The following is a 26,024-nucleotide window of genomic DNA, read 5'->3' on the forward strand; positions in this document are numbered from 1 at the left end:
TTCCAATTGTTCCATGTGATTGCCATTTGGAACTATCAGTCCTTCTAATGGTTAATGAGATTGAGCATCTTTTCATATGTTTTTTTGACATTTAGATATGGCATTTTGTAAAGTGTCTGGTTAAGTGCCTTGCTCATTTTTTTATTGGGTTGTCAGTTTGGGGGGTTTATTTTTGGTAGGAGTTCTGTATATATTCTGGATATGAACCCCTTGTTAGTTCTAAGTGTTGCAAATATTTTCTCCCACTCTATGACTTGCTTTTTCATTCTCTTAATGGTCTGTTTAGAAATAGAAGTTCTTTATTTTCATTTAATCTGATTCATTAATATTTTCCTTAATAGATAATGCTTTATGTATTGTTTGTTTAAGAACTCTTTGTCCAGCTTAAGGCCATGAAGATGCCCTCTCAAAGCTTTATTATTTTACCTTTCATACTTAGAAGTACAAAAAACCTGGAATTTATTTTGTGTATGGTGTTAAGTAGGGGTCAAGTTTAATTTTTATCCTTAAGGATATGCAACCATCCATATATGCATGAGTTTGCTCCTGGACTTCATATGATTTCAATGTCCTATTTGTCTATCCCTGTACTGATTTCACACTGCTTTACAATAAGTCTTGGTATTTAGTAGAATGAGTTCTCCCACTTCATTCCTTCTAAGCCTCTCTTGGCCAGACTTGTTCCTTGGCATTTCTGTATAAACTTACACACACATGCACACACTTACATGCAAACACATACACAATGTGTGTTGGGATTTTTTTGCATTTACACTTGCAACAACACTTTTTATTTCTTCCTTTTGAGCCTCACAATTTTTCTTTCTTGAAATATTACATTGACAAAAATGAAAAATACAACGTAGAATATGCTCAGGATGATGAGCATCCTTGAACATAATGAACATACCTGCTTCAGTCATAATCCCGGGGGGCAAGCTTTCCATATTTCGCCAGTATAGCGTTATATGATGCTGGCTTTATGCTTTTTGAAGATGCTATTTATCAGATTAAGGCGGTTCCTTCCTACTTTTCTGTGAGTTTTTCCTTTTTTAATAAATGAATGTTGAATTTTATCCAAGGCGTTTGAAGATACGGCTTCTTCCTTTATTCTTTTAAAATGGTGAACATTGACTTTCAAATAGTAAATCAACCATGCATTCCTGAAATAATCCCACCCTGTCTGTCACGCACTACCTCTTGACATGTTGCTGAGTTCAGTTTGCTTTCATTTAGGAATTTTGCCTCTATGTTCATGAATGACTTAGTCTACAGTTGTTGGGGTTTTTTCTCCTAAAATTCTTGTCAGATTTTAGCATCAAGATTACACTAGCCTTATAAAACAAGCATGGAAGTGTTTCTTCCTTTTGTCTCCAGAAAAGTTTGTGTAATACTTGTGTTAATTCTTCCTTAAATATTGGAAGAATTCACTGGATAAGTTATCTGGGTCTAAAGATTCTTTTTGTTGAGGGCAGATTTAAAATTTCAGATTTCATTTTGTTTTGTATAGAAGACTCTTTAGATATCTATTTCTTCCTGTGCGCATTTTGACAAGTTGTATTTTTCTGGGGACGTAAACATTTTATTTACATCTTTAAATTTATTGACATAAAGTTGCTGATAATATTCTTGTATCATCTGTTCAATGTTGGCTTGAGCTATAGTGACAGATCCTTTCATTCCTAATATTGGTTGTGTCTTTCTTGATCAATCTTGCTAGGATTTTATAAACTTTTCTTTTAGAGAACCAACTTTTGCTTTTTTGATACTCTATGATACGTTTCCTATCTTATTAATTTCCTTTCTTACTTTTTTTGAGACATTTAGATCATTGATTTTCATAAGCCTTTTTCTTACAAAAGCTTTTAATATTATAAATTTTCATAATAATTTAAATTTGTCATTGGTTGAATCTTATATACATTTTGTTACTTTTATTATAATTCAGTTTAAAATGTTTTATTATCATTGTGATTTTTTCTTTGCTGTAAACCTTATTTAGAAGTGCATTGCTTAACTTAAAAATATGTGGTGATTTTTCTATTTATCTTGTTGTTTTAGATTTCTAGCTTAATTTCACTGTGATCAGTGATCATAATCTATATGATTGCAAACCTTTGACATGTTTTGGGATTTGCTTTAAGGTCTATCATCTGGTCAATTTGGGTAAATGTTCCATGTGCACTTGAAATGTTCCTCCACGTGTATCCTGCAATTGTTGGGTACAGTGTTCTGTATATGTCAAAAAGGTCAATTTTGTTCATTTCGTTGTTCAAATCCTCTATGTCCTTATTGCTTTTTGGTCTGCTTGTTCTATCAGATATGAAAGGTGTGCTGAAACCACTCAAACACGATTATGATTTTGTTACTCCTTTTAACTCTGTAAAATTTTTTGCTACATTTTTAAAAGCTATATTCTTCAGTGTAATCAGATGTACATTTCTTATATATCCTGGTGGATCCATCCCTTTCATTGTTAGGAAACACTCCTCTTCATGCCCACCAGTCCCTCTTGCCTGGGTCTGACATTGGAGGAGCCACGTCAGGTTTTTGGGGAGAGAGTTTGCATGGTACACTTTTCTCTGTCCTTTTACTTTCAACATTTCTTTTTCCTTATGTTTACAGTGTATCTCTTATAAGCAGCATATAGTTGGGATTTTTAAAAATCCAATCTGGTACTCTTTGTTTTCACATTGGATGTAACGACTAATAAATTTGGGTTTAAAGTTACCATTGTATGCACCATTGTAAAACTCCCACAATGTTTTCTATTTTTCTTGCCTGTTCTCATGTTTCCTTTTCTCTTTTGTTATTTTATCGGGATTTATTTTGGATTAAATATTCTATATCACTGCATTTTCCCATCTATTAGTGTATGAAACTGCTAGTAGGAATACAAGCAGGTGGGGTCACACAGAATCCTGACAGTTCTTCAGACGTGCCGGGACTCAGTGAAAATGCGGATTTCTGTTTCTCACGCCAGAAATACTAAATCAAAATGTGGGGCAGGCAACAGGCCAGGTGTGTTTGAAGCTCCACAGGTAATTCTGATGGACAGCCAGTGGAACATCAATCTCGACCCCACTTCTTCCTCTACCTTTGAAGGGTACAGAAAAGATGGCTGAGAAAAGACTTTTAAGATTGGTCCCCTTTCCTAGTACTTCAACAGTGCCTTGTGTCACAGGGCCCAGATGCCATGACCTGGGTAGACTCCAGCCCATAGGTATCTGTGTGTCTACACTGGCCATAACCAAGAGGCTCAGCCCAATCAGGCATCTGGTACCCAAGACCAGCTGCCCTAATGCCCTAACTTGGCTTTGTTCTCCTTGCTATTCCCTCTGATTCCTGGCAGGATGTTTATAGAGGACTGCCAAATCTTTGTGTCCACTACTTGATGAGACCAGTGATGATCTCCAAGAAGCCAAGAAATGTGTGTGCTGCATCTACTCAGTCAGCACGCATGCTGGCTGCTGTCTTGGTTTTATTGTAGGCCATCACCGTTACGATAATATTGGTGGCACACCGGACTGCATTTATATGAAGTCATCTGGTATAGAGCCCTTATTTCCTGTAGAAAGAGAAGTTATCTTAAAAAGTAACCACAAAAGCCCTAAAGGATGTTACAAAAATGCATATCTACCCTTAAGAGGTAGCCTAGGGCTCCACCTGTATCAGAGAGAGTTGAAATGGGCACAACACAATTTTATTTTCAATGTTCAAATAAGAAATAAAGAACTGGAGGATAGAGCAGCAAAGAAACAATTTTTTACCTTAAGCAAGAAGATATTTGGTAAGACCAAAAGATATCAAGGAAAAAATAGTCTGTAAACTGGAAACATAAAAAATATTATCTTAGTGTGATCTTCTTCCACCAAAATAATAATAACATAATATTAACAAGAGTTCAACAGCTAAGCCCCCAGATGAGTGGAGGCACTTGAGATTTATCACATAACACTATACAGATAGCACATGTATTACTCTGCTCGTAAAAGCAAATATTAGGCAGAGAAAACTCGACACACATTTTTCTATTGTTCTAACGATTCCTCAAAAACAGATTTTGTTGAGTGAAGAATTCTCAAGGGTTTTTGGTTTTGGTTTTGGTTGAGCCTGAAAGTTTTCAAAACAGCTTTTTATTAAAAAACAAAAAACACAGACACCGTTTCTATGTACAGTGCCTTTCTCGCTCCAGGGCCATGGCCGCCCGGAGGGGAGCCTGTGCGGATGCTCTAGCAGTCCACAGACCCAGCTCCCACCTGGCATTATAATACAGGCCCCAAGCAAAACAGGATGAAGGTTCAAATGTGACCAAAAAAAATGTGAGGGGCTGGGGTGGGGAGGGGAGGCTGCATATCTGCTCGGGATCCTTCTCTGCAAGGCTCTGCCTCCCTTCTGCAGGCAGAAATGGAAGAAGTCTCTGCGGTCTGCCCCACACACTGGGCTCAGGAGTGTGCCCCCTTTGGGGGCCAAGAGTGCTACTGACCTGCCAGTCCCTGTCCTCCTCAGGTGGGCCCGGGAGCTGTCACTGACTCTAGCACCTGCCCTTGGACATTGCTCAGGGCAATTCTCCAGCCTTTTACTGCTGTGTTTCACTGTGAGGCAGTCTGGTTGGGTTGGGTAGCAGAGATGGACAGCGTAGCCTCCTCTCTCTGCTCCAAGGCTTCCTGTGGTCAGGAGCTCAGATGCAGGGCAGCCCCAGAGGCTCCGGCTCCCGGGGTGCTAACGGCTCAGGCAGCAACCTGACCTGGTCCACTTCCCCAGGAGAGGCGCCAGGGGGACCCAACAGCCACTGAAGCTCAGGGAGAGGCTCAGGGCAGCAGCAGGGAAAAGTGAGGGCCCAGCAAAAGTCAGGAAGGAATAGGGCCCAAACTCCCTCCCCTGGGCCATGGGGCCTGAGGGAAAATTCCAGGAATTTGAGAATTACCCTTGGGTTGCTAACAAATAAATAGTTAACAAATAAAAGGGAAACAATCGTCTGGGTATTTGCATTTCCAGGTATCTCTAGACACATTTAAAAGGAATTTTCTTAAGATCATTCAGGCCCATTCAGTGCACGTTTAGCCATGTTTCTCTCTCCCCCACAGAGCTGGACTCACAGTGAAAGACGGCCAGGTAACAAGAACACTGTGGTTGGTGGCCTGCACTGTCACTTCTACCATGGGGTCCTCCCTCTGACCTCGTGAGGTAGGCAGGGCAGGGAGCACTCTCTCACTGGAGAGATGGAGCACCAAGGCTTGGAAGGTTTAAAAACTGCCCATGGCAGGAAGCGGCCTGTGAGCCCTGGAAGCCCAGCTCCTGGTTTGGTCCTTCTGCCACTGTCCCATTGCCACCTCTCGCTCATTCGTGGGAGATGAGCGCTCTCTGTGGCCCAATACACCTAGAAAAAGTGGGTCAACTTAGCACTTCTCAAACCATCCTGAGGACAGGCAAGGTGGGAAGGAAAAAAGCCTGCAATGAAGTGAGCTCCTGAAAAAGCCCAAAGTCTCAAATGCATGAATGAACACAATCAGAACTAAAACGGTTCTCTGGAGAAATCTTGAAATCTCTGTCCAGTCTGAGTCCTGACTGCAGTAAAATCCTCGGGGACGTGTACACTTAACATTTTAACACAAGTTAACAATATTTTGTTACATACATCTTGCGGGGGGCAAAAAGAAGGTGGTGGTTAGAAAAAGGGAAGGGCAGAATCTGGGGCCCCTGGGGTCCTGTAGGCCACAGAGATGGGGGGAGCACTTCCAGCTTCCAGCAGCCCTTGCAGCTCACTGTGCCCCAGGAGCTACTGGGTTTCAAGTTAATGGCCACGCTGACCATTGGGAATGAGGTGCCTGTCAGCCCCAAGGCCATTCTTCAAACAGTCGCTCTCTTTGTCTTTGGTATCCTCTTCCTTCTCCTCCTCCTCTTCCTCTTCCTCTTCCTCCTCTTCCTCATCATCACTCCTCACATCCTGTGTGCTCTAGACAAAGGAAAGAATGGGCTGTGAGTGACAACCTTCCAGTAAGAGTCTTGAGTGAATAAATAAACAAATGGCCCCAGTTTAGAGGTATGGCTCCCTTCACAGAAAACCCAATATCCAAACAATCAAACATCCACCAAGATAGAACATGTCATGGGTCATAAACAAACCTCAACACACTTAAAGAATTGAAATTATGCAAAGTATGTGTCAGGTCATAACGGAATTAAGCTAGAAATCAAAATAAAAAATATAATAGGAGAATCTCAAAACACTTAGAAATTAAACCACACTCTTAGAAATAATGGGTCAAAGAGTAAGTCTCAAGGGATATTAGAAAATATTTTGAACTAAAATGAAAATACAACATATCAAAATTTGTCAAATGTAGCTAAACTAGTGCTAATAAGGAAATTTAGAGCATTAAATGTCTATATTAGAAAAGACTCAAATAATTCAAGCTTCTAACTTAAGAAACCAGAAAAAAAGAAGAGCTACCTTAAGAAACTAGAAAAAAAGAAGAGCAAAATAAGCCACAATCAAGCAAAAGGAAAGATAAGATAAGAAGTCAATGAAATCGAAAACAGAAAAAACAACAGAGAAAAGCAATGAAACCAAAACCTGTTTTTTTGAAAAGATCCACAAAATTGATAAATCACTAGGAAGACTGACAAAGGAAAAAAGAAGGAAGGCACAAATTACCAGAAAATAAAAAGGGGAGATGACTATCGCTACTGCAGATATTACAAGAACAACAACAGAAAACTATAAACAACTTCATGCATGTATATTTGACAACTTAGATGAAATGGACCAATTCTTCAAAAACTACAAACTAACAAAATTCACTCAAGATGACATAGGTAATCTGAATAGTCTTGTAACTATTTAATTTCTTTCTTTGAAGAAATTCTTTTGAAGAATTTCTTTCTTTGAAAGAAATTAAATTTGCAGTTAAAAATCTTCTGAAAAAGAATATCATCAGGCCCAGAGGATTTCACTGGCAAAGTCTATGAAACACATCAAGAAGAAATAACACCAAATCTCCATATTCTTTTCCAGAACATAGAATAGGGAAGACTTCCCAACTCATTTTATGAGGCCAGAATTACCAATACCAAAACCAGAATAAGACAGTATAAGAAAAGACAACTACAGACCAATATCTCTAATGAACGGAGACATAAAAATCCTCAACAAAATAACCCAAGTCAAAACCACCAATGTATAAAAATAATATATCACAATGAAGTGGGATTTGTCCCAGTAATGCAAAGCTGGTTCAATATTTGGAAATTAATTAATGTAATCCATCATATTAATAATCTAAAAAAGGAAAAAATAGGTGATTGTATCAATTGATGTAGAAAAATCATATGACAAAATTCAACATTCATTCGTGATTACAAAAAGAAAACCTTCTTAGCCAAAGAAGAAATAGAAGCTAACATGATACTTAATGGTTTAATGGTGAATGACTGAATGCTTTCCCCCTTTAGATTAGGAATAAGGTAAGAAGGTCCACTTTCACCACTCCTCTTCAACATTGAACTGGGACTCCTAGCAATATAATAAGGCAAGAAATAGAAATAAAAGTCATATAGATTGGAAAGAAAGAAAGAAAAGTGTCTCTATTAGCAGATGACATGATTATCTATGTAGAAAATCCTAAAGAATCCACCAAAAAACTCCTAGAATTAATAAGTGAGTTTAGGAGTAAGGCTGCAGGACATAAGGTCAACACACACACACACACACAATCTTGATTTCTAAACACTAATGTAGAATACTGCAAAGTGTCCTCAAAGATATTAGGTCCTAACCCCTGGAACTGGTGAATGTTACCTTATATGGTAAAGTTTTTGCAGATGAGACTAAGTTAAGGATCTTGAGATGAGAAGATTACCCTGGATTATCCAGATGGGCCCTAAATGCTACCACAAGTGCCTTTACAAGAGAGGCACAGGGAGATTTGAAGCAGGGGAGAGGCAATATGCAAAGAGAGGTAGAAATTGGAGTGATGTAGCTACAAGCCAACAAATGCTTGCAGCCACCAGAAGTTGGAAGAGCAAAGAAAAGGTTCTCTCCTAGAGCCTCTGGAGGGAACACAGGCTTGCCACACCTTGATTTAGGCTCAAAACTGATTATAGACTTCTGGCCTCCAGAACTGTGAGAGAATAATTTTCTGTTGTTTTAAGCTATCAAGTTTGTGTGATTTATCACAGCAGCCATAGGAAACTAACATGACTAGTGACATCCAACTGAAAACTGAAATTTAAAAATGAGTAACATTTACAATAGTTTCAAAAAATAAAATACTTAGGTATAAATCCAACAAAGTATGTATTAGGATCTGTATATAAAACCTACAAATCTCTGATGAAAGAAATGAAAGATCTAAATAATTGGAAATACATTCAATATTTGTTACCACACAAAGGGCATGATCTGCTCACCACAAGACAAAAGCCAATTGTCAAGAGGCAAGATGGTGGCTGAGAAAGGGCATTTTATTAAGCTATAAGCTAGCAAACTGGAAGCTGGGGGGACTAGTGTCCTAAAGAACCACCTTAAGGGGGCACAGAATCTCAAAGCAGTTATACAGGCCAGTGGGTGATAGGGAGGGGGGTTAGGAATGTTGATGCTCTGGTGCTCCTGACTGGGAGTCACCACATCAGATCTTTCAGTTGTCATTGATGATGGCTATCAGTGTAGACTGTCTGTCCGGGGGTCATCACATTCCTAAGGAACTCAAAAGAACAAAGTTATCATCTTATTGCAGCTAGGAGGTGCATACACAAGCAGGGGTCATAAAATCTACAGAGCAGGTAGATCTCCTGGAGGGTACATATCCAGCAGGGTTAGTCAGTCAGAGGTCATTCAAAGTTATAACATGGTTTCTTTTCTACAATATGGCTTCCCTTATGTCAACCTTGCATTGAGCTGGTATTATATTCATGGGCTGGAAGATTCAACATAGTAAAAATGTCAGTTATTCCCAGAACTGATCTATAGATTCCATGCGATACCAATTAAAATCTCAGCAAGATTTCTTATAGATATAAACCAGCTGATTCTAAAATTTATATGGAGAGGCAAAGGAACTAGAATAGCGAGAGCAATTCTGAAAAAGAAGAATAAAATTGGAGGTCTCAAACTACCCAATTTTAAGACTTACTATAATGTTACAGCAATCAAGATTGGGTGATATTAGCAAAGGGATAAACAAATAGATCAATGGAACAGAATAGAGTATCTAGAAATAGACTCACACAAATGTGGCCAACTGAGTTTTGACAAAGGTGCAAAAACAATTCAGTGGAGAAAGGATAGTCTTTTCAGCAAATGATGTTGGAACCACTAGAATTTCATGGGCAAAAAAGTAAACTTTGATCTAAGTGTCATACTTATACAAAAGTCAATTCAAAATGGATTGTAAATCTAAATATAAAACTATAGAACTTTTAGAAGAAAACCCATAACCTTAGGTTGGGTGATGAGCTCTTAGACATGGTACAAAAAGCATACTCCATTAAAAAAATTGATATAACTGGATTTCATCAAAATTAAAAACTTTTGCTCTATGAAAGATACTATTTAGAGAATAAAAAGATAAACTGCAAACTGGGAGATAATATTTCCAAATCCCATATCTGTCTTATATGCAAAATAAAGAATTCTCAAAACTCAACAGTAAGAAAAAAACCAAATAAATTAGAAAGTGTGGAAAAGATATCAAAATAAACACATCTTCAAAGAGGATACAGGATGTCAAATTAGGACATGAAAAGGTGTTCAACATCATTAGCTATCAGGAAAAGGCAAACTAAAACCAGGATGAGATACAATGACAAACCCATTAGAATAGCTAAAATTAAAAATACTAACAATACCGAATGCTGACAAGGACATAGAGTGACTGGAAGGCACTCTCACATATTGCTGATGGAAATGCAACATGGTACAGACACTTTGGCAAACAGTTTGACAGTTATTATAAAATATACATTTACTGTATGTCTCAGCAATCCTTCCCCTGAGTGTTTACCCAAGAGAACATTTATGTTCACAAAAAAACAAATGTTTATAACGGCTCTATCTATAATTGCCCAAAATTGTAAGCAACCCAAATGTTCTTCAACCAGTAAATGGATAAACTGTGGTATGTCCATATAATGAAATATTACCTACCAATAAATAGGAACAGACTATTGACATTTATAAGAAGTTAGGTGAATCTCTAAGGCATTATGCTGAGTGAAAAAAGCTACTTTCAAAAGGTTACCTCCTGTATACACACTAATGTCATTTACATGACATTCTTGAGAAGACAAAACTATGGAGATGAAGAACAGATAAGTGGCTGCCAGGAGCTGGGGTGGAGGAAGGAGTCATTTGGGGTGATGGAATTATTCTGTATCCTAATTATGATGATGGCTACACAAATCTATACCTTTGTTAAAATCCACAGAAGTGTACACCAACAGAAAAGAAACCAATTTTACTGATAAGTTTAAAAATAAAACTCAAAAGTATTTCTTTTTAGAAAGCAAACACTATGCTTTTCCCAACAAACATCTGCTAAGTGAAATACTACGCGTGGGCATTTTGGTTGTCGGGACATTTTCATTGTTGGTAACAGGACGTTTTCTATTTTCTTTATGCAGGTGCTCCTTCAAGGACAGTTCTTAATTAAAAGTAAATGTTTCTCCTCTTGTCTCACTGTTCTCAAAGGAATTTTGTGAGGAAAACTCCTAGAGGAATAACATTGTCCCTGAGGAAGGGAGATGGAACTGCTCCAGACCAGACTTCATTGTGAAAGATAAAAGGTGGTATGAACTATTAAAACAATATGAAGAACTCAAGCTCTGGGCGGGGCCAGTGTTGGACATGCCCCTCCCCCTCTAATCCAGTTCACAAACATTTCTATTAAACCCAGCCTAGGAAAGAAACAAAATATGGAAGGTAGAGGCTGTTTCTTCACACATCGTTTTTCAAAATGACATCCATAACCATATTAGTTACTTTTTCCTTTTGTGACCTGCAGACTAACACTGACCACCTCCACAGATTCTCATGGTATGTGTAACCAAACACCTCCTCTGTGTACAATCTTCATGCAAACACAGCTTTTGAAAAAAATCAAAGTACACACATTCTGCTGGCTTAATTACAGAAATGTAACTTCATGGGCTCTTCTCTGTACATTATACTCTTTTCCACAACAATACAGAAACGGTCTCAAAATAAAAAAGCTAACTGCAAACATTGAGGCGTAAACTGACTTCTCATCATTTAAGGTGCAGCAGAGAAAGGCCACCTTTCTGTGATATGCTGGGAGCTGGGATCAGAAGTGCTCCCCATGCAGACAGAGTCTTTCAGGAAAGGGCCATGCTTGGCTGACATCACGGATGGTGCCCCTTGGTCTCCTAGTCTTCCTCAGAAGATTATTGTAGGGAACAGGGGGAAATTTGAATCAGAGCAAAGAAATGAATTTCTCTCCAGAAAAGCAGACCAGCATATACCTGCCTATTTCTCTAGGACTTGAATAGCTGCTTTAGCTGAGAAATAAACTGGTCCTTGAGGATGTTCTCCATCGCACCAAGCTACATCCTCCAACACTCTCACCTCTAGGAAGAGGTCCTGGACCATATGGGGCCTTTTGGAAATTTATGGAATCTCATTGTCACAAAGTTTGGGGAGCATTACTGACTTAATGAGGAGTGGCTGGGGATGTTGGGCATCCTACAATGTGCATGACATCCAAATGTCCTGCTGACCTGTGTGTGGGTGAAACCCTGTTTATAATTATCCAAGCCTTGAACCTAATTCCATTTTATATTCAAGCACAGCAATTCTTGCCTGGTTTTAATATATTCTCAATTTTCCAGGAATGCAACTATCTACATAAATCAAAGGAAAACTATACTTTGTTTTGTTCAGAACTTTACAATTTCAGAAAACCACGTGACTGACGGCAACACTACCAGTGGCATTTCAGTCCCCAGTACAACATGCCTGTGTCAGTCTGTGCTTGCAGCTGCCCCATTAACCGTGAGTCTACATATAAGCAAGCACAGCATCTGTCCACTGGAGTATGTTCTTGAGTGTAGTCATACACATGTTACACACGAAAAGGATATTTTATCAGAAATGCCTTAGGGCCAGCCCGGCGGAGCAGTAGTTAAGTGCGCACATTGCACTTCTCGGCGGCCTGGGGTTCGCCAGTTCAGATCCCTGGTGCAGACATGGCACCGCTTGGCAAGCCATGCTGTGGTAGGTGTCCAACATATAAAGTAGAAGAAGATGGGCATAGATGTTAGCTCAGGGCCAGGCTTCCTCAGCAAAAAGAGGAGGACTGGCAGTAGTTAGCTCAGGGCTAATCTTCCTCAAAAAAAAAAAAATGCCTTTCATCTTATCTCTTTTTTATTATAGTTGGGGCATGATATTGTTTTCTGAAATTATCGTTATAGGCGAGTTACATTACCTAGGAATTCGATATCAGGCTAGTGAAGGGGATGCAGGTCCAATAGGGTGGAGAACCACTGCCCTAGACAGTGAATCAAGCTCAGAGAGGATTCCTGCTGGTAAGAGTTAGATGAATATATAGGTGGTTGCACATTCTACAAGCTTGAATAATGTAACTTGGAAACTGAGTGGCATTCAAATATTAACAAAATCTCACTCTATATTCAATTTTATCTTGTATATGCCACCTATAACGGTAACAGCAATGACACTCTTATAGGGCTTTTTTTCACTGCCCTAAAAATCCTCTGTGCTCTGCCTATGTATCCCTCTCTCCCATCCTAACCCCTGGCACCACTGACCTTTTTAATGTGTTCATAGTTTTGTGTTTTCCAGAATGTCATACAGTTGGAATCATATAGTACGTAACCTCTTCAGATTGGCTTCACTGAGTAATATGCTTTTAAGTTTCTTTCATGTCTTTTCATGGCTTAATAGCTAATTTTTTTAAATTGTTGAATAATATTCCATTGTCTGGATGTACCACAGGTTTACATATTCATTCACCTACTGGAGGACAACTTGGCTGCTTCCAAGTTTGGCAATCGTGAATAAAAGTGCTATAAACATCTATTCTATAAACATCCAAGTGCTGGGTGCTGGACTAAGCAGTTAGTATGAACAGTAACATTTCCTCACCACAGCAACCATAGGACATAGGAGCCATTCTCTTTACTTTAAAAGAGAGGAAACTGTGGCTTAGAGTAGTTAAGTAACTTTAAGAAGGCCACGCAGCTATGAGAGGCAGCCTGGAAAACCTTTGCTCTAACCTTAGACACCTTTGAATCACAGTGCTCTACGAATTGTCTGCACAGATACTTGAGACACAGGGCACCTAGGAGGCAGACGCCCCATTCTGTCTGAGGTCATCCCTCTGTATAAGAAAGCACCCTCTCCTCTCTTCCTGCTGAGCTGAGCACCAGCTGACTCACCACACCTTCTCATCCTATCTGACTTTACCCATGGTACCATCAGGACTGACTTTTAGGCATAAAATTTGAAATAATGAAAATCAACCCTAATTAATTATTTTTACTATGTGAGACAAACACTGTCATGTTAATTTTATTCTATTTCATTAAAAAAAAGATGATCAAGAACCATGAAACTGATTTGGTGACCTACTAATGATTTGCAACCCAGTTTGAAAAACACTGCCTAAAGTATGTTAGAAAAAAAAGTTTATAATCAGCTAAAATCAGAAAAGCTTAAGATATAAACCACAATCCATATTCTGCAAAGCACCATTTAACAACTGCAAATATTTCCCAGTAATTACAACACTTAATAGAAATCAAAAACAAGTCAAGCTTGAGGAGTGATGTCAGTGCCATGGGGGAGTGAGCTCTCCCAGTAAACTCTCCCCTCAAAGATACAATGAAAAGGACACATATATTCCAACAGAGGACATGCACACAACCCTAAAGATGTCTGAGAGACCCATGCAGCCACATGTCAGAAGGTGGACCTGCTAGAGGCCCCCCCCAAGTAAGTGGATCAATGTAAGACAATGCTTCTCTTCTTCACGGAAGGACAGCAACATAGGCATTACATGAAGCCACAGGGAGGAAAGCATAGAGGGAGCAGTGGCCCTCTGAGGGAACACTATAGATCCCTGAAGTCCCTCACACCCCAGGGAAAAGCCTCTCACAAAGGGGACTAACTATCATGGAGGTGTCTTCATCAAGCCAACACTCCAAGAGACCAGATATCGAGGGCAGAACGAGAAGCCCCCAAGATGAAGGAGGAGAGGAAAACATCCCTCCCCTGACCAGCTACCCCTGGTACCACAGCCCAGCAACTTGGAGCTGTCACAAGGTTCACAGTGGGCTAGAATATGCAGGTCTTGACCCTCACCTAGTGGCAAAGGGTGAAAGTGGCAATTAAATACTACCATAATGCAGAAACACAAATCTATGCCATCTGGCAGTATGAAAAAATATATTAAATCTTCAGACCAGAAGGAAAATGACAAGTATCCAGAAATCAATCCTGAAGATACAGAAATATATAACCTACATAGAATTCAAAATAGCTATCATTAAAAAACTCATGGAGTTAAAAGAGAATACAGATAGCCAATTCAACAAGTTCAGGGGTTTCTTCACAAAGGAGATGGACACTATAAAGAAGACCCAAGCAGAAATATCGGAGATGAAAAACTCAATGGTTGAGATAAAGGAGAACATAGATTCCCTGAACAGTAGGGCAGATATCATGGAGGACCAAACCAGCAAATCAGGAATGGACATTTGAAAATTCTTCAAATGGAAGAGGAGAAAGAACTAAGACTAAAAAGAAATGGAGAAAGTCTCCAACAGCTATCCAATTCAATTAGGAAATGCAAGACAAGGTTTATAGGTATTCCAGAGGGAGAAGAGAAGGACAATGGAGTAGAAAGTTTGTTCAAAGAAATAATAGTGGAGAACTTCCCAAACCTGGGGAAGGAGGCCACCAGACCTCCTAACTTTGTCAAGGCATACAGACCTACGGCAAGACATATAGCAGTGAAGCTGGCAAAAGACAATGACAGAGAAAAAATACTAAGGGTGGCAAGGCAAAAGAAGTAATTTATGAAGGAACCCCTATCAGGCTTTCAGTGGATTTCTCAGCAGAAACCTTACAGGCTGGGAGAGAGTGGAATGATGTATTAAAATCTTTGAAAGACAAAAACTTTCAGCCAAGAATACTCTATCCAGTGAAAATATCCTTCAGATATGATGGAGAAATAAAAACGATCCTAGATGAACAAAAGCTAAGGGAGTTCATCGCCAGAAGACCACCCCTACAAGAAATCCTCAAGAAGGTACTCATACCTGAAAAACAAGAAGAAAGAGGTTACAAAGCCCTGAATAAGGAGATAAATCAGTAGACAAAATCAGAAAATTGGAGCTACCCAGCAGAACAGGTTAGCAAATCCTCATGCAAACCATTAGAGATAAAGGGAAGGAAAACACCAAAAACAAAGACACCGTCATTTTAAACACAAACTCACAACACAAGATGGAATAACATGTGACAAAACAGCTCAGGAGGGGAAGGGGAAAGGGACTGAATCAGTTTAGTCTTAGGAAATAAGAGGTCATCAGAAAATGGACTATCTCATCTACGAGATTTTGCATAAAAACCTTGTGGTAACCACTAAACAAAAAAGCAGATCAGAGTCACAAATAATAAATAAGGAGAAAACTAAGAAATCCAGCATAAAAATCTCCCTAACCAAATTGATTGTCCGAAATACACAGGACGAGAAACAAAGGAAATGCAGGAGAACCAGAAAATTACTGATAAGATGGCAGCCTTAAGCCCTCATATATCAATAATCACTCTAAATGTAAATGGATTGAACTCTCAAATAAAAAGACACAAAGTGGCATGATGGATTAAAGAACAAGACCCAAGAATATGCTGCCTCCAGGAAACACATCTCAGCTCTAAAGACAAACACAGGCTCAGAGTGAAGGGATGGAAGCTAATGGCAAACCAAAGAAAGCAGGTGTTGCCATACTTATACCAGACAAAGAAGACTTCAAGATAAAAAAGACAATGAAAGACAAAGAGGGGAAGTATATATTGATCAAAGGGACACTCCACCAAGAAGACATAACACTTATAAATCTATGCACCCAACACAGGAGCACCAAAGTACAGATACCAACTATTAACAAACCTAAGGGGAGACATTAAGAACAACATGATAATATTAGGGGACCTCAACACTCCACTCACTTAAATGGATAGATCATCCAGACAAAAAGTCAACAAGGAAACAGAGGAACCAAATGAAAAGCTGGACCAGATGGACTTAATAGATATACATGGAACACTCTATCCCAAAACAGCCGAATACTATTCTTCTCAAGTATGCATGGAACATTCTGAAGGATGGACCATATGCTGGGAAACAAGGCAAGACTCAATAAATTTAAGAAGATTGAAATAATAAGAAGCATCTTTTCTGACCACAATGCTATGAAACTAGAAATTAACCACAAGAAAAAAGCTGAGAAAGGGACAAAGATGTCCAGACTAAACAACATGCTACTGAACAACAAATGGATCATTGAAGAAATTAAAGGAGAAATCAAAAAACATCTGGAGACAATGAAAATGAAAACATCCCATACCAACTCATATGGGATGCAGCAAAAGTGATTCCAAGAGGGAAATTCATTGCAATACAGGCCCACCTTAACAAACAAGAAAAGTCCCAAATAAGCAATCTCAAACTACACCTAACTTAATTAGAAAAATTCATTAGAATTAGAATTAGAATTAGAAAAAGAAGAACAAACAAAGCCCAAAGACAGCAGAAGGAGGGAAATAATAAAAATCATTGCAGAAAGAAATGCAATCAAAAACAAAAAAGACAATAGAAACGATCAATGAAACAAAGAGCTGGGTCTTTGAGAAGATAAACAAAATTGACAAATGCCTAGCCAGACTTACAAAGAAGAAAAGAGAAAAAGTTCAGATAAATAAAATTAGAAATGAAAGAGGAGAGATTACAACAGATATCACAGCAGTACAAATGATGATAAGAGAATACTGTGAAAAGCTATATGCCAACAAAATGGACAATCTAGAAGAAATGGATGCATTCTTAGACTCTTACAACCTCCCAAAGCTGAATCAAGAAGAAATAGATAGTCTGAATAGATCAATCACAAGTAAAGAGATTGAAATAGTAATCAAAATCACGCTAAAAAACAAAAGTCCAGGACCAAATAGCTTCCTTGGTGAATTCTACCAAACATTCAAAGAGGGCTTAATATCTATCCTTCTCAAACTATTCAAAAATATTAGGGAAGACAGAACACTTTCTAACACATTCTATGAGACCAGCCTCATCCTGATACCAAAGCCTGACCAGGACATCACAAAAAAGGAAAACTACAGGCCAACATTGCTGACGAACATAGATGCAAAAATTCTCAACAAAATATTGGCAACTTGAATACAGCAATACATCAAAATGCATACAAAATACATACACCATGATCAAGTGGGATTTATACCAGGGACACAGGGGTGGTTCAACATCTGCAAATCAATCAATGTGACACACCACATTAACAACATGAGAAATAAAAACCCCATGGTCATCTCAATAGACGCAGAGAAAGCATTTGACAAGATCCAACCTCCATTTATGATAAAAACTCTTAACAAAATGAGGATAGGAGGAAATTACCTCAACATAATAAAGGCCACATATGACAAACCCATAGCCAACGTCATACTCAACATGGAAAAACTGAAAGCCTTTCTCTGAGAACAGGAATAAGACAAGTGTGTCCACTCTCACCACTCTTACTCAACATTATACTGGGTTTTGGCCACAGCAATTAGGCAAGAAAAAAGAATAAAAGGAATCCAAATAGGAAATGAAGAAGTGAAACTCTCACTGTTTGCAGATGACATGATTTTATACATAGAGAATCCAAAAGAATCCATTGGAAAACTATTAGAAATAATCAACTACAGCAAAGTTGCAGGGTACAAAATCAACTTACAAAAATCAGTTGCATTTCTACACTTCAATAATGATCAAGAGAGAGCTCAAGAATACAATCCCATTTACAATTGCAACAAAAAGAATAAAATGTCTAGGAATAAATTTAACCAAGGAGGTGAAAGACTTATACAATTAAAACTATAAGACATTATTGAAAGAAATGGATGATGACATAAAGAAATGCAAAGATATTCTATGCACATGGATTGGAAGAATAACCATAGTTAAAATGTCCATACTACCTAAAGCAATCTACAGATTTAACAGAATCCCCAGTCAGAATCCCAATGACTTTCTTCATGGAAATAGAACAAAGAATACTAAAATTCACAGGGGGCAACAAAACACCCCAAATAGCTAAAGCAATTCTGAGAAAAAAGAACAAAGCTGGAGGCATCACAAGCCCTGACTTCAAAATGTACTATAAAGCCATAGTAATCAAAACAGCATGGTACTGGTACAGAAACAGGCATGTAGGTCAATGTAACAGAACTGAAAGCCCAGAAATAAAACCACACATCTATGGACAGCTACTCTTCGACAAAGGGGTTAAGAACATACAGTGGAGAATAAATAGACTCTTTAATAAATGGTGTTGGCAGAAATGGGCAGCCACATACAAAAGAATGAAAGTAGACCACTATCTGATGTCATACACAAAAATTAACTCCAAATGGATCAAAGACTTGAAGGTAAGACCTGAAACCATAAAACTTCTGGGAGAAAATATAGGTAGTACACTCTTTGACATAGATCTTAAAAGGATCTTTTTGAATACCATGTCTTGTAAGACAAGGGAAACAAAAGGAAAAATAAACAAGTGGGACTTCATCAGACTAAAGAGCTTCTGCAAGGCAAAGGAAACCAGGATCAAAACAAAAAGACAACTCACCAACTGGGAGAAAATAATTGCAAATCATATATCTGACAAGGGGTTAATCTCCATTATATAGAGAGAACTCACACAACAAAAAAGTAAACAACCCAATCAAAAAATGGGCAGAGGATATGAACAGGTATTTCTCCAAAGAAGACATACAGATGGCCAATAGGCCCATGCAAAAATGTTCAACACCACTGACTATCAGGGAAATGCAAATCAAAACTACCCTAAGATACCACCTTACATCTGTTAAAATGGCTATAATCACTAAGACAAAAAATAACAAATGTTGGGGAGGACACAGAGAAGAGAGAACCGTCATAGACTGCTGGTGGGAATGTGAACAGGTGCAGCTACTATGGAAAACAGTACGGAGATTTTGCAAAAAACTAAAAATAGAAATACCATAGGACCCATCTATTACACTACTGGGTATTTATCCAAAGAACATGAAATAAACAATTCAAAGTGACTAATACACTCCAATGTTCACTGCAGCATTATTTACAATAGCCAAGACATGGAAGCAGCCCAAGTGCCCACTGACTGATGAATGGATAAAGAAGATGTGGGACACAATGGAATACTATTCAGCCATAAAAAAGACAAAATCATCCCATTTACAACAACATGGATGGATCTGGAGGGTACTGTTTTAAGCGAAATAAGCCAGACCGAAAAAGACAAATACCAGATGATTTCACTCATTTGTGGAAGTTAACAAACACGTGGACAAAGAGAACAGTTCAGTAGTTATCACGGGAAGGGAGCTGGGGGCAGGGCACAGGGAATGAAGGGGACCACCTATATGGTGACAGACGAGTAATAATGAACAACTGAAATTTCACAATGTTGTAAACTATTATGAACTCAATTTTAAAAGTTTAAAAAAATATATATATATATAAAACAAACAAACAAAAAACAAGTCAAGCTTACTCTAGGAGAACAAGGAATCTACATACTTGCTAAAAGTCAAGCCACAGTGTTTTCTGGAAATCTATCTATCTGCTTTGACAGAATGCCAAGACTTTGCTTGCACAAGCAGCAGTGAGTCCTTCTCTTGGAACCATCCAGTTTCTTTTCTTGTATTGCCCTCCCCTTTTATTGTCCTCTGCACACCAGCATCCCTGCCTTCCCCACTTCTTAGTTGTCCCTGGGCTAGTAGAACTTGTCTTATGCAAACTGTTGGCCTTGAACCCTCCCATGAATTATTAAAGGCCCAAGAAAATACATGCACAAACAAGGATCCAAAACCTTCTCTAAGAGTGCAGGGTAGATCTGGGCTTCAGCGGCCAAAGGGCTGTAGCTACTTGGTTCACAGTTCCCACACCTGCCAAAGTGTGTTGCAGCATACACGCTCACCATCACTGCCCGACTGAGCCTGCCCTTGGAGAAGGGTTCAGCAGCCGCTGTTACGGACAGTATTTTCTATTCTGATGACTTTAGATAATTTTCCTTCTGGAATTAGCAAAGATATCTAGTATTCAATTAGCTTTTTCCAGAAATGACCTAGGTTCTCTAGAACACATTGTTAACAATATTATTCATCCCATAATTGGAAGTGGATGAATATAATTTTTGCAAGGTCTTTTAAGAGTTTCCCCCCACAGCAACTCCTTTTGCTTACACAAAACGATGGTGAAAAGAATGAGGAACAAGTTACTTGTTTAGGAGAGACCTTGTTATTAGTCTTAATAGAGGCTTTGGAGCCACCACATCATTAAACGGCACCAGCGCTGGTGAATGTCACCAGCATGGCACTCCAAGAGGGCAGAGAAGACATGCATTCAGAGGATGGGGTGAAATCACAGCACCTATGAAGGGAGACCTGCAATCAGTCTGAGGGCATCCCATACACTAAGAGCAACAGAAAACCCTGAAACTGGGACCAAAACGACCTTCCCAGATTAAAGTGATGTTGACGTCAAAATTCTCCTTTGAAAGGTGTGTTCTAGGAGCAGGGCCGCAGAGCTGGACTGAAGCACATCCAAAGACACTCATGTGAGCACTGGAGTATCCCCAAAGTAATGGACACACTTCCAACTGCTCCTACTCATCTTTTCCTTTGAGGGGGGCTCATGAAAAAAATGCTTGAACCTGTAATATCGCACAGTAATTAGCTTTGGTTGGTGTCTGTCAGATACAGAATACCAGGAGGAAGACTACAGCCCCGGCTTCCTACAGTCCTGAGTGCAAGTCAAAGCAGTCCCCGAAGTCTTTCAAGTTCTGGGGAGTTTGAATCCAAGTGTCTAAAAACCATGCCCTAAGATTGGCTTATTCACGGTCCTCTGATTTGCAGAAGGAAAACGCAGCCAATTTTCGTGACTGCTCTCTATACATAGAATGCCTCCTCTTGAATTTCAGAACCAGACTCAAAAGTTGCTTTTTAAATTGTCCCAATTCACCAGTGCAAAATAGAATATATTCTGTTTTCCACTGATGGTTTTTATTTTCGTTACGCCTGCTGCTATCAACGTAGCTAATTTCCTTAAGAAATGATTTCATTTTGCTAAGGCTCACAGGCTTTTAAAAATGAGCTTCTAAGAGAAAAAGGGGTTTTAGGGCTAGATGGATTCTGGAGAGTGTCTGGGCAGGCATGTTCATTGTCCAGATGAGATAAAAGCTCCAGGACTCAGTCCCACCCAGCTCAGTGACACCGTGCAGAGGCAGCAGAGCTCAGATCATACTACATGGCTCTTGACATAAACGCATGGATTTCTTTCATATTCTCTGTATTACCTAAAAATAAGTATAAAATGCACCAGAGTCTGTAGTAATCAACACATTGTGACAGATGTAGAAAATGATTTAATTTCATAAATGTAATTTGCTTTAGGGATTAAAACCATTAAAATTAGCATATTCTCTAAATTTCCACATTTTTCATCCTTTAGAAACAGTTTTAGATTCTATAGCCTGAAAGATCTACAACTCTAACTGGACAAAGATATGCAAAACAATTTTGAAAAAAAAAACACTAGGATTTAGATAAGCAACACTTAGGAAATAACCATGGCAAGACAGGATTAAGTATATGACCCAGAAAATGTGTATTAAAATTTAAACGTTAAAGTTTGTTTCAAATATTAGCATCTAACAAAGAACTCATATGCACCATTACAAAGGAAAAAAATCCAATGTGACAGAAAAGCAGGCAAAGGATATGAACAGGCAATTCACAGAAGAGGCAACACTATTGACTAATGAACTATACAAGACGCCTACTCTTAATAATCAGGAAAATGCAAATTAAAATGAGACAAAAATCTCACATTCATCGAACTGAAAAGTCTGATAATAACAAACAGCTGGTGAGGCTATGGGGAAAGAGAAACATCCGCTTGGTTTGAAGAACTGGCCACATCTAGTAAATTTGACTCAGCAATTGCACCTACAGAGAAACTCTCACACGAGGAGACCCACATAAGGACATTTATGGTAGCACTGACTATGAACAGGAGGATAAACAGCCTGGGGAATAGTCATATGATGGAATACTATACAGGAGTTAAATGAATTGATCTACAGAGTTATATATATCAATATGAATAATACTTTAATAAGTGAAGAAAACAAGTTGCACAAGTATATATATACTAGATCATATCATTTAGGTAAAGCTTAAAAACAAGAAAACAATACTGTAATGTTTGTGGCTATATCTAAAAATAATAAGCACATAAAAGCACAGGTGGGAAGACACCAGCTTTAGGGGTTCCCTCTGCAGGGGGAGAGAGGAGAACAGGGTTGGGTAGAATATACCAGGAGGTACCATCTTTCTTCTCTAGTTTCTCTTAGGTGATTTCATCTAGCACACAGTAGGCACTCAGTATATATTTGATGAGTGAGTAAACAAATGAATCTAATACCACAACCTTAAAAAACAATTAAATGCAGATGACTCCCAAATTTATATCCCAGTGTGGACCTCTCTTCCAGGCTCAAAGTCAAATGATCAGTAGCTAGACAATCTCCTCTGAGCTGTCTAACGGTCTTATCAGACTCTAGTCTCTTCCTCTATCACCACCTTTTCTTTTCCATATTCCGGCAAATGGCACCACCAGTCACTCAGTTGCTCCAGGCAAAAACCTGCAGACCATTCTCCAGTCCTGCCCTTTATGGGCGCCCTTGTTCCCCAGCCTATGCACTCAGCTGAGCTCTTTGATCAAGGCCCCTGCACTCTTGTCTTCAGTGATTTCCAAGTTGCCTCAAATCTCTGCAGCCAAGCTCCAGATTCTGAGCTGGCTCGGCCCGTTGGCAAACTCCACCTAGGACCTCTGAGTACAGAGGTCAGCAGTCAGCTGAGCTGTGCCGCACAGGCTGGCCCTCTGAGACACAGTGGCAAAGGTTTGGGTCCCAAAAGACCCCTGCTGACCTCTGCTGCAGGACTTCTGCCAGTCACTTCAGATAGTTCCTGTGAGACAGTGTTGCTTCCCTGGCTCAGAGGAGCCAGTTGCCATTGTTGGCAAGATTCCTCAATAAGAAAAAGTCACAAAGTATCTCGCCTGCCCTTGTCTAGGGATAGACAACGTATGATTTGTTCTTAGACAACTCCAATCCGCCAGCCCGCTTTCAAAGGAAATACATGACATTATCACCTACTGGCCCAGAACTGAGATGCCATTACATGAGGCTCTTCTATACCTGAGTTTCCCAACTGACGTGCCAGGAAGAGGTGGAAAGATATGCTGAGATATTGATCCCCTAGGCCTGTGGGGCAGCTCCCACAGCCCTAGTCTCCTCCTGCTTTGCCACGTCAGTTTACTTGAGTGTGCTGCACAAATATCCATTTCTCCGGGGCCCTGAGGTGATAAAGGCTGGGAAGCACTGTCCTAGACTGACTATAGAGCTGGACGAAATGTTTAACAAGTAGTAACCTTGGCAGATTTGCTCACATGGAGGATGGCTTGAACTAGAGATGAGAAGCTGTATAGTCAAACTTGGAATCTGATTCCCGGGGAGATAAAGGCGTGTGTACAAGGCAGGAGGTGAGAAGTGCTGCCTCTAGGATATGAACAGTTCTGCTGGCTTAGACCCAACATTCAACAAGGTCAAGAGGTGAAAAAATGATGAGGGAGAAACAATCACTAGCGAATTAGAATGAACGAACAATGACTGCTCAGCATGGTCAACCCAACCTCACCTGGTGTGCCCTTCCCAACACAACTGTACATACTGACGGAGGAACTGAAGGTCGTAGTGCAGAGTGCTACAAAAGTCATCATCTTCTCTCGGTTACAACTGAACAATTAGCTACAGTCTCATGCTCTCAATCCATCAGAACTTTCCAAATGCAGTTGCCTTATTTAAAAAGGAAATGGCTGGCAATCATTTCTGATTATCATTTGAGTAATTTTAAACTGACAATATTTACATCTGAAGAAATGCTAACCAGTTAACTATGGAAAGCTTGGCTTCTCAAAAACTAGTGTGACTGCTCCTGCATAAACCTAACTTCTCTCTGGAAGGGATGACACTAACAGATGGGAAAGCAAGGAATAATTTGGGGACAACACCAACCATGGAGAGGAATCAAGCAGAAGTGGAGCTCACCCATTCATCCCAGGAGTCTCAGCTTGGGCACTGCTGACATTGTGGCCAGAGAATTCTGTGTGTGGGGACTATTCTGCCCATTCTAGGAGGTTTAGCAGTAAGTATGCTCAGTCTCTGTCCACTAGAAACCAGTTGTGACAACCAGAAATTGTCAAATGTCCCTCGGGGGCAAAATCGCCCAGGTTGAGAATCACTGATTCAAAAATATTTCTTGAGCTTCTGTGTCTGTGTAAGATATCAGGAGTATAACAGTCTCTGTCTTCAACTAACTTATAATCTATTGAAAGATCCAAACCCTCAGGGATCAAATACATAACAATAAATATATAAGTTCATATTTATAAGTGTTATGAAGTAGAAAAACATGATATGTAAATCAGGGATCTCACTCAGATGGGGGTGATGCCAGGAAGGCCCTGTTAAGGAAATGGAACTCAAAGGATATAACCTGGAGATAAAGTAGGAGTGGTTGGGAAACAATAGGGTAAAGGGCATTTTAAGAAGAAATAGTATGTGCAAAGGCCCTGAGATGGGAAAAATGTTGGCATGTTCAGGGATCAGAAAGGCCAGTGTGGCTAAAACACGGTAAGAAAGATGGAGCATGACCTAAGATGAGGTCAGGGAACAAGCATGGATCAGATTATGGATTTCAGAGGTCATGGTCAGAAGTTCAAATTTACTTCTAAATCCAATTCAAAAGCACTGTGTAGCACTGTTCGAGGAGTTGGGAGCATATCAGTGACCAAAACAGACAAGGTGTCTGTTCTCGGGAGCTGGTTTATATGTAACAGGGTTCCCCATTGCTGCACAGAATTGGTTGGAGGGAGTCCAGAGTCGTCATAGGTGAAATACTTAGGAGGCTGTGGTCACAGTCCAGGGGAGAAATGCCAGTGGCTTGGATTGGAATGGCAACATTCAATATATAGAGGGAGTATTACTTAAGAAAGAACACTGCCCAAAGGCCTCCAGGTTTGGAAGGGGCTTTTAAGCTCATCTAATCTAGTTTCTATTTGATGCTGGTATGCCCTTTTTAATAACTCGAAAAAAAGATGTACATAGTCCTGCCTGAACATCTCAAGTAATTCATTACCTGCTTCCTTTTTCATATGGTGCTAAAATCTGCCTCCTTGTCCAAAGGGAGTGTGTGTACTTCCTTCAAATATTGATCAATTTTTCAAACATTTAAAAATAATTAACTTTTCTTCAAGCTACAAATTCCCATTTCCTTCCGTCGCTGCGCATATGACAGCATCAAAACCCCTCACCATCCTGCGTATTTTATGAGAACATATTCCTATCTACAGCCGTCTCCCTGCATTGCACTGTGTGTGTAACACAACCAGCATCACGCAATTAATACCAAACTTACCACTTTTATCTCCACAAAAAAACCAAGTGAGTACAACAAATTTAGAGTCAAACTCTGATGTCTACACTTTGGGCTTTATTTTTTGTGTAATTTTTTCTTGTATTTAAGATTCCAGAATATATATCTATATCTATATCTTTCTCAATTAATCATGATTTGTCAAGTAGTGAAGGTAAGTATCTGACCCTGTTCTGTATTCTTCAAAAATTATTGC

The 26,024-nt window shown here is 39.3% G+C and overlaps 1 protein-coding gene across 1 annotated transcript in view; it reads right to left on the bottom strand.

The window, feature by feature from the left end:
- Nucleotides 1–3,743: 3,743 nt before the first annotated feature.
- CERS3 (ceramide synthase 3) overlaps nt 3,744–26,024 on the bottom strand; it is a 104,346-nt gene continuing 82,065 nt past the window's right edge. Inside the window, exon 11 of the mRNA XM_044762858.2 lies at nt 3,744–5,956. Coding sequence (XP_044618793.1) covers nt 5,795–5,956 — 162 coding nt within the window. The 3' untranslated portion in view covers nt 3,744–5,794. The remainder of the gene's footprint in view (nt 5,957–26,024) is intronic.

The sequence above is a fragment of the Equus asinus genome, chromosome 2, assembly GCF_041296235.1.
Source record: "Equus asinus isolate D_3611 breed Donkey chromosome 2, EquAss-T2T_v2, whole genome shotgun sequence".
NCBI classification, from domain to species: Eukaryota; Metazoa; Chordata; class Mammalia; order Perissodactyla; family Equidae; genus Equus; species Equus asinus.